At 47.9% G+C, this 9,507-nt stretch overlaps 1 protein-coding gene across 1 annotated transcript; it reads left to right on the top strand.

Annotated features, from left to right (window-relative positions):
• Positions 1 to 6,031: 6,031 nt before the first annotated feature.
• On the top strand, positions 6,032 to 8,597 carry LOC123131664 (sucrose:sucrose 1-fructosyltransferase; the record flags this gene model as incomplete). Its single annotated transcript, XM_044551333.1, is given in 3 exon segments — positions 6,032 to 6,122; positions 6,213 to 7,096; positions 7,800 to 8,597. Coding segments are annotated over 3 exon segments (1,674 nt in total), but the record flags the coding sequence as incomplete, so codon positions are not given.
• Positions 8,598 to 9,507: the final 910 nt, after the last annotated feature.

Below are 9,507 nucleotides of genomic sequence, written 5' to 3'. Positions count from 1 at the left end.
GTCGGGGCATTGCGCACCGATCCAGATCCAGCGGGGGGGAAGGGGGAAGCGAGAGGGGGAGTGGGGGTGCTGGGTCACTAGGGTTCGGTCGCCCGAGGGGCTATAGGCGCCGGCTGGGCCGGCCTGGTTGGCCCAGAGGCCAGCTGGGCTGTGGCCCAGTGGGGGGGGGTTCTTTCCTTATTATTTTTATTATTATTATTTTCCGGTTTGCAACATGTTTAGCACCCAAATGATTTTTATAAAATATGGGAGCTGGCTCATAAGTTGTAGTGCATTAGATCCTTGCATCAAAAATTAGTTTGGGTGAAATACTAATTCATATTAAATTTAGATTAATTAAAAGGTTATCAAATGTTGTTGTTTGCCACTGTTTGAGGATGTTAGGGTCACTCAACTGATCCATTTAATGTTAGTTGCAATTTTATAATTGCCTCTGAATTATTTCTTACTTAATGAACTTTTTAGTTTTCAAATTTGAAATTTTTTATTGTTTGCTTGATTTTGAACTTCAATTTGAATCGGTTTTTGAATCATCTCAAGATGAACAATAGTAATCGTGGTGACGTGGCATCCTTAGCGGAGGGTTACTGTAGTGTAACTATCCGGGCGTCACAGTTCCGAAGGCCTGCTGTCCCTTCTTCCGGTGCACGTCGAAAGGATGGATGGAGAAGACTTGCTTGGCGGCGCAATGATCTGAAACGGTGGTGCGAAACCATACGATGCGGCTAGGGTACACGTCTGACTGACTCTATAGTGCGGGCCTGGTAGGTCGTGGGAGTAAACCCCACGTCCGAGTCGCGATCCAAAAGAATCGGAGCCGCGGCGACCGAGGAGGAGGAGCGCGCGTGTAGGTCTCCTCTTCTCATACTCATACAAGTAGTAGAAGAGCTCACCTTATAAAAAGGTGCAAGTCTCATTCAACTTCCGTGGTGGGACTAAACTTTAGTCTCATTCACTCCACTCACATGTGTGCATGAATGGGCTAAGAGAATTTCCGAATTTTAGTTAGGCTTTAGGCGAAAGATCCACTAGCAAATTCCAACAGCAATGATGTTGAATCTGAAACTGACTTATTTCTCCTTCGGTTGGTTCGACGGAGCGCAAGACCCTTCAAGCTTAATTAGCGTAGCTAGAACAGTGTCCATGCAAAGCCAGCTCCCTGGAGTACCACGTCCTAGTTTTTCTTATCCATGATGGATAGGTCATTTGATCTGCCATCCATTCATGTTTGTTTTCTTGTGATTATGTGGAGCTATAGGACCAGTACTACCCCCACTACCACCTACTGTACACCACAACGAAATTGTTGCTTGGCCTGGCTAGCTAGCTGCTACTGATTGGCTCCAGTAGGTACGTCTAGATGGATCTGTCCCTCTATTTTTCCACCGACAATGGTGAGTCAGCACCTGGCTGATTGTCAATAGAGTACCCAACACTCCATGCGAGCGGTGCACGCGGCGTGCACTGCATACATGGCAAAGTGTACGAGAGGCCATGAATTGTTGCCCAAGGGGACAGGAGTACGTGAGGAGGATGCAAAGCCATGTCCGTTACAAATGCACATCGTACAAGTCGTTGTGGCCCAAACGGTACCTGCCACCACGTACCACCACGCATTGCTCGCTTAACCCAACATCTACCCATCCCTGATCCATCCTGTGTGGTTTGGTTTGGCGATGCAGATAAGAAAGGTCATTGGAGAGTAAGGTAGGTGGGTGCCCATGCTGACGGTGCAAGAGACTCCGACAAAGACGCCATCGGTTTCGGTTTGCTGAATTATTTGCGGGGCCTGCTTTTTCATTCCGTGGAATATACATTCTCATTTTTTTTATTTGTCAAAAAATGTATTTCCATGTTTGAGCTGAAGGAGGAGCACACAAGAAATTATACTCAGCACAAACAACGATGTAGTAGTATAAGGCTAGTCATAATAGGAGTAACTTAGCTAGTAACATGGCGCACTTCAATTTTTTTTTTGCTTATGTGACATGTAGTTAATGAGAAGTAGTAACATAATATGTTACTGTAACATAGCGGTTTCCAAAACAAGATGAGTCTACAAGCTAATAAATGAAGTCCTCTATGACACTAATGCTATGTTACTTTGCACTATGAAGTTAGTAACTTAGACTAGTGTCATATGCATGACACTAGTATAAGTTACTCCCCACTATGACCAGCCTAAACTAAGAAAGTGGGGATTAGATGATATTGTCAAAAAAGAGTGCCGGTTAGAGTCACGATTATTTTATGGCCAATTTCTTCATCGAATCATTGCTAGTTGTGCTGATTGTCACCACCTATATCTCCGGCTTGCCATCAGCACTTGGCCAATTAGTTGGGCTCGTTCTAGCGGCAGTAGTGACCATTCGATGGCATCAGAATCTCGATGTAATTTTCTAATAGATCTGATGTTTTTCACAAAAAATAAAAAGTTGCGGGGTCGCGACCTTGAGGTTACAACTCTCAACAACGTGTCATCTAATAAAGTACAACAAGAAGGAAAAAACATGTGGATGCATGAAGTGAACAACTAGCACACATTGGGGCGGAGCGACAATTGGCACCTGCCCTAGCCAGGAGTTGGGTTCGAGGAATTCTAGGCGGCTCCAATCAAGTCGAGTGGATCATCCCATCCCATGACGCGTATTATTGTCATGTTGATGTTGTTGGGTCCGCAAGACTACAAGATCTGTAATCGTGTTAAGTTGATGCAAAAGGACATCGATGGATTGTATATAGCTAGCTAGGAGAGTGACACACATCCGCCTGCATTTTTTTGTGGTGCGGATCTCTCTTCAACTCTCCTTATAATCACTACCATCTATTGGTCATGGTTTTGTTGTGTTTTTCTTTTTCGAATGAATGAGAGGGTGTTTGTTTCCAGGGACTTATTGGTTTAGGGACTTAAAAAAAGTCCTTATAAGTCTCATCTAAACCAAACAGGAGTGACTTATAGGGACTTAAAGTGGGCATTTGGGACTTATGAAATAAGACTCTCAAGGAGGGACTTATAGTTGTAATATGGTCTTATAGAGACCTATAAGTCCCAGGAACCAAACAGGTAGGGACTTTTTAGGGACTTGGGACTTATAAGTTGGGACTAAAAAAAGTCCTAGGACTTATGAATCAAACATGGCCTGAATCGTGTGTACATGTTACTAGTAACTGTCATCGACCCCACACCATTTCTTCCCGCCGCCATGGATCATCCACGAAACAGTGCATGTTGTTAGGCTTTGTCAACATCATTTCAGACGTTCTACAGCGTCAAGCTTGCGTCTCGGCAGTGCAAAGTTCAATGAACAATGCTCTGCCAACGAGTTGTTGGCCGTCGTCGATTGATGGAGTGACAATATGTGGCACCTGCCAGGTGGAGTGATCAACAACCAGGAGTAGCTAGGTTCCATTCAACTCAGAGAAAAATGGAAGAAAAGCTTTAACTGGCACCACATGGACGGAGCAAAGGTCTCTGTCCTAATTCCAATTGGTTTCCGCATTATAGGGTATTATATGGTACTAGTGCAATGATGTGGATGCTGGATCCATGGAAAAGGCCGTTGTTCTAGGGTATTATGGTACATACGTGACCACCACCACACATCCCCTCTCCCTCTCTATCCATTACTATTACTATTACGATCACCAAAAAAAGTTAATCACCCTTGTTGTCTAGTTTCTTCTGATTGATTAGTATGTGTGGAACCTAAGCTACTACTGGTTGCTATTACTTATTAGTGGTTAGCAACAATTCAAAAATAAAATAAAATAGCGGTTAGCATCATGCAGCAGCAGCAAGAGTGCAGGACCAGGACTTGTTTCTTGCTTAACTAGCTGATGGCTGGCTCTGGTACAGCCTCCAGACACTCTTCCCGACAATGGTGAGTCAGCACCTCGTGGATGTGGCAATCAATGGTGGCAGAGTCACGACCAAAACGGCAGCTAAGCTGCCACTTGGCATTGCTTAACCACACGTCCATCCTCCCCCGCCATCTTCCAATGTTTCTTGTTGGTTTAGTATAACCCACGGGAGGAGTAGATTACAGCTAGATGGCTTCCTGGGGCCGCCATGATCATGCGCCACCCATCGGTTTCGGTTCGCCGAATTATTGGCGGGCCATGTTTCTCAACGGAATCTATGGCTTCTAGTCTAGTACCGGAGTATGTTCTTTTAGGCATGCCCACTCTTCAGATATGCTCTCATATGTACACATGCATGCATCATGCACCTTCCCCAGGTCATGCAAGGATAGATTCTAGCGTAGCATATGCACAGAGAGCAGTTCACGCCCATGGGCATGAATCAATGGGTGATACGACTAGGTCATGCGCACGGCGGCTATCTAGTGGTGGAACTATTTTTTCCTTTGTTGAATTGGTAAGTGGAGAAACTAAGTTAGCTGCCTGTAAGACATTTTTCACCACCCCATGAATCGCCACCTCTCGCCGTTGACGACATCTCTGGTGTTGCGCCCCCACCCATTCTCCAGTTCCGCCGTGCCTCTCACCCCTTCCTCATGCCATCATCACCCATAGGCCAAGCCTCGCGGCGCTATCCCACACATGTACCACACCGTCCGCCGCCTTCTCCCAAGCTGACCGATGGCCTTGAGCATAGGCAAGGCCTGTGCTTGGATCGTGACTCCTCTTCGCTTGAGCATAGGCAAGGCCAGTTATCCATCCACAACGCTCTCCGGCCGGCGACACATGCAAAGTCTTAGAAGAAATGACCAATAGCTGCTTTTCTATTTTAGGGGTTGATGTAATAAACTCCGCCTATGTTGTCAGTTCCAAGGCCAGGTAAAAGAAGAGGCTCGTGATAGACTTTGCGAGCCAACGTGAAAACTCAACCACTCCTTTGGAGATGAAACTCAGATTTGATTTCGAGATCTTGGGTTTCAGCTCTAGCCTATCTCAACTTGTATGAGACCAAAGGCTTTGTTGTTGATTTTTGTTATGGTTTTTTGTAATAATAATATGATGATGATGATGATAATAATAATAATAATATATTATTTTTAATGCAATAGGTGGTAAGAATAAAAAAAGAAAAACAATGGGTGTAAAATTTTGGTGATGGGTTAGATGCACCCTCCTAGTGCACATGTCCTTTTTTCTTCGAGCAACCGACACGAGCGCTCTGCCTTATCGAAGAGAAATGACCTGTTAATGAGAAAAACCTGTCGAAAATCGATTTTATGGATGCTTTCGTGACAACTATTAGGGAAAGATTAGAGATGCTCTAACAATGTTAGCGTACCTGAAGGGAAGAGTTTAAGCCGACATTGGCACCGCCGGCTAACCCAACTTGTTTTCTACTAACAGAGCAAGCGTGTCATGGAGGAACCCGAACATGTACAGATCCATGAAATCCATCCTGAACCAACGGGCTAGTAGTATTATTAGTTTGCGTAATCATGATCGAGCTGGGTAACATGGCCTGGATGGACCATGATTAACACTGACAGCCCGGGCCCATGGCGCCACCGCCGGCCAATGGGGCTGAGCCACGTAGGCGGCTAACGAGTGGCATGGAGACTATAAATGGCAGACGCAGAAAGTAGGAGCTCCACGGCAAACACGCACATGCACACACACCTAGGTTTAGCAGAGGTGATAATTGATCAGTCCCACCAATTCCTCTCCCTTCTCTGGTGTCCTTCATCTCCTCCGCCGATCTCTTTCAATGTCAATGGACACCGGAGACAGCGGCTCGGTGCCATGCTCCTACGCGCAGTTGCCGGATGATGCCGAGGCCGGGCGCACGCGCCCAGGCCGAACCGGGCCACTGTGCGCGGCGGTTCTCCTGACTTCGGCCGCGGTGCTCCTCGCTGTCGCCGCGCTCGCCGGCGTCAGGCTCGCTGGCCAGCTGCCGGCCGCCGGCGTCATCATGTCCGGCCACCCGACGACAGTTGATATGGCGCCTATGAGCACCAGCAGCAGGGGCCCCGAGTCCGGCGTGTCAGAGAAGACGTCGGGCGCCGCAACCGTCGACGTCCACGGTAGCATGCTTGCCGCAGACGCCGGCGGTAACGCGTTCCCATGGAGCAATGCCATGCTCCAGTGGCAGCGCACCGGCTTCCACTTCCAGCCCGAGAAGAACTGGATGAACGACCCCAACGGTAAGTAACATTTCCTCCATCCTCCATCATGGAATTAAGGGGTGATTGTTGATGTAAAACTCATTTCTTTGATGCAAAATGCAAATGCAGGTCCGGTGTACTACAAGGGGTGGTATCACCTCTTCTACCAGTACAACCCCGACGGAGCAATATGGGGCAACAAGATAGCATGGGGCCATGCCGCGTCCCGCGACCTCCTGCGGTGGCGCCACCTCCCCGTGGCAATGTCCCCCGACCAGTGGTACGACATCAACGGTGTTTGGTCAGGCTCCGCTACCGTCCTTCCCGACGGCCGCATCGTCATACTCTACACCGGCTCAACCAACGCCTCCGTCCAGGTCCAATGCCTCGCCTTCCCCACCGATCCATCTGACCCGTTGTTAATCAACTGGACCAAGTATGAGAACAACCCGGTGATGTACCCACCACCGGGCGTCGGGGAGAAGGACTTCAGGGACCCGACCACTGCGTGGTTTGATGGTTCCGACGACACATGGCGGCTCATCATCGGCTCCAAGGATGACCGCCATGCCGGCATGGTCATGACCTACAAGACCAAGGATTTCATGGAATACGAGCTTGTCCACGGGTTGCTTCACCAGGTTCCAGGGACAGGCATGTGGGAGTGCATCGACCTATACCCGGTCGGTGGCGTGAGGGGCATCGACATGACAGACGCGGTGGCGGCATCGTCCACCAATGGCGGCGACGATGTGTTGCACGTGATGAAGGAGAGCTCTGACGATGACCGGCACGACTACTATGCGTTGGGGAGGTATGACGGGGCGAAGAACACATGGACACCGCTGGACGTCGACGCCGATCTCGGCATCGGGCTGAGGTACGACTGGGGGAAGTTCTACGCATCCAAGACGTTCTATGATCCGGCAAAGAAGCGGCGTGTGCTGTGGGGGTGGGTTGGCGAGACCGACTCCGAGCGCGCCGACGTCGCCAAGGGATGGGCCTCGCTCCAGGTACTTGACATCTTCATCATCTTCCTCTTGTACAAGATGTCAAAGTCAATTGATTGATTAACCTCCACTAGTTGATCATTAAGAAAATGTTGCTTTGTGAGTGGTTTAATTTGCTTGACTGGGAGCTTGCATGCTTCCTTTGCTGGGCCATGTTCAATGAGTGCAAATAATGATACCGGCCACATGGGATGAATCATGGATAGATAGCAGCCACAGCAATGTTGCTGTCATCTCGTTGTCAAGTGTCTCTTAGCTTCCTTTAGCTTGCAAATAGTTCAAGCTACTAGTTGCAGATACCTTCAACCTAGTGGTATGCCAAGATTGGTAATCGTGTGGCTGGTGCAAGTACCTACCTATAACTGGATAATAATAAGTATAAACAACTTTCTGTTAGCATGAACCGAACTGGGATTAGATAAGAAAAAGGGTGTGCCCTACAAACTCTGAATCAATCATGTGGTAGCATGTGATCCAGTGGCAGACAAAAGTTGTTAATTTGGTAGTACCAACACACCAAAAACTAAATAATTCTTGCTAGTACCAACCAAACTGGGATTAGACCAGAAAAGGGGTTGTCTTGTCTGCTTACCCCATAGTTAGCTACACTATTTCTATGCTGTCAATGAGTGATACCTAGGATTCTTTGCTGAATAATTAATTATAGTCAATGGCTAATTAATGTTTTATATTGTTATTGCTGCAGTCGGCCCCTCGCATGGTGGTGCTGGACACCAAGACAGGAAGCAACCTCCTTCAGTGGCCGGTGGAGGAGGTGGAGACGCTCCGGACCAACTCCACTGACCTTGGCGGCGTCACCATTGACTGCGGCTCCGTCTTTCCACTCAGCCTTCATCGCGCCACCCAGCTAGACATCGAGGCCACATTCCGCCTCGATCCGCTAGACATCGCCGTCGCCAACGAGGCCGATGTCGGCTACAATTGCAGCACAAGCGGTGGCGCCGCAGGGCGGGGTATGCTCGGCCCCTTTGGCCTCCTCGTGCTTGCCGATGCCAGGCGCCATGGTGGTGACGCGGAGCGTACCGCCGTCTACTTCTATGTCGCCAGGGGCCTCGACGGCGGCTTGAACACACACTTCTGCCACGATGAGACACGCTCATCTTGTGCCAACGACATTGTCAAGAGGGTCGTAGGCCATACCGTGCCGGTACTCGATGGTGAGGAGCTGTCCGTGAGGGTGCTGGTGGATCATTCGATCGTTGAGAGCTTTGCGATGGGTGGGAGGTTGACGGCAACGTCACGGGTATACCCGACGGAGGCCATCTACGCTAACGCCGGGGTGTACCTCTTCAACAATGCCACCGGCGCTCGGGTCACCACCACCAGCCTCGTCATCCACGAGATGGACTCTTCCTACAACCAAGCCTACATGGCCTCATTGTAAAAAGAAAATGGAAAAAATATTTTTTGTTTAGAAAAAAGTGATAGATAGCATATTGTACGCATGTTTTTACACAAAGGAAGATCTCTCATTTCTTCGTTTCTTCGGTTCTGTGTTATATGATCGTCCCGACTAACCTGGATGATGTAGAGTCATATAGATGCGTCCGTACTTACATTCCCGACATTATATCGAAGGAAAATGTTCACTAATTCTACAATGTGAGTAGGTGTTGTATTCACATTTCTTTAGTAGTCTTGCCGTTGTTTTACACTCATGGACAAGTGCCAATGATGCCGGCCTCAATCCCAGGGAGAACATTGCATCTGGATTAGTATATTGGATGGATCGACAGAGAAAGATTGGACTGGAAGATTTGAGCTGGCAATGCCATGTGGGCTGCGAATCAGTGAGACCGTGAGGCAATCACGCGCGCCGGCGATAAGATTCTCGGTCTTCTCCTAGCTGTCAGATGGCCGTGATCATTGGCCACCAGCGGCGTCGATCTGTCGCCTCCGCCATTGCTGACCTGGCGCCATGCATACCGGTTCTTGTCTTGATGCATGCATGCTAAATGGTGTCGAGAGCACCATTGGATTCTATTCTTGTGTGCTCGCCGTTTCTAGAAAGTTAAACTAATGCAGTGACTAATCCTAATTACTAATTCTTCTAGAAAAATCATTGTGAAATATTCTCTAACAATCAGTGAGACTGATAGACAGTTTTTGTTTTCTTGTCTTTTGGTGAGGATAGACAAACAGTGATTCACATGCAAATTCAAACCCTAGTAGTGTCTACTAATTCCCTCGTTCGGGTATACTGCCCCCCTCATATTTTGGGTTAAACTTTGACCATCTATTGTACTAATTAAATATAAAATATAGAGTGAATTCTGACTTTTACCCCTCATTTTGAATTTTTGATACTAATTACCCCATTTAGCAGGATTTTATCCGTTTTACTCCATTTAGCAAAAGTATTGCCACAATTTACCCCGTTTAAAATTTTGTGT

The sequence above is a fragment of the Triticum aestivum genome, chromosome 6A (genome assembly GCF_018294505.1).
Source record: "Triticum aestivum cultivar Chinese Spring chromosome 6A, IWGSC CS RefSeq v2.1, whole genome shotgun sequence".
NCBI classification, from domain to species: Eukaryota; Viridiplantae; Streptophyta; class Magnoliopsida; order Poales; family Poaceae; genus Triticum; species Triticum aestivum.
This window is presented reverse-complemented; position numbering and strand designations above follow the sequence as displayed.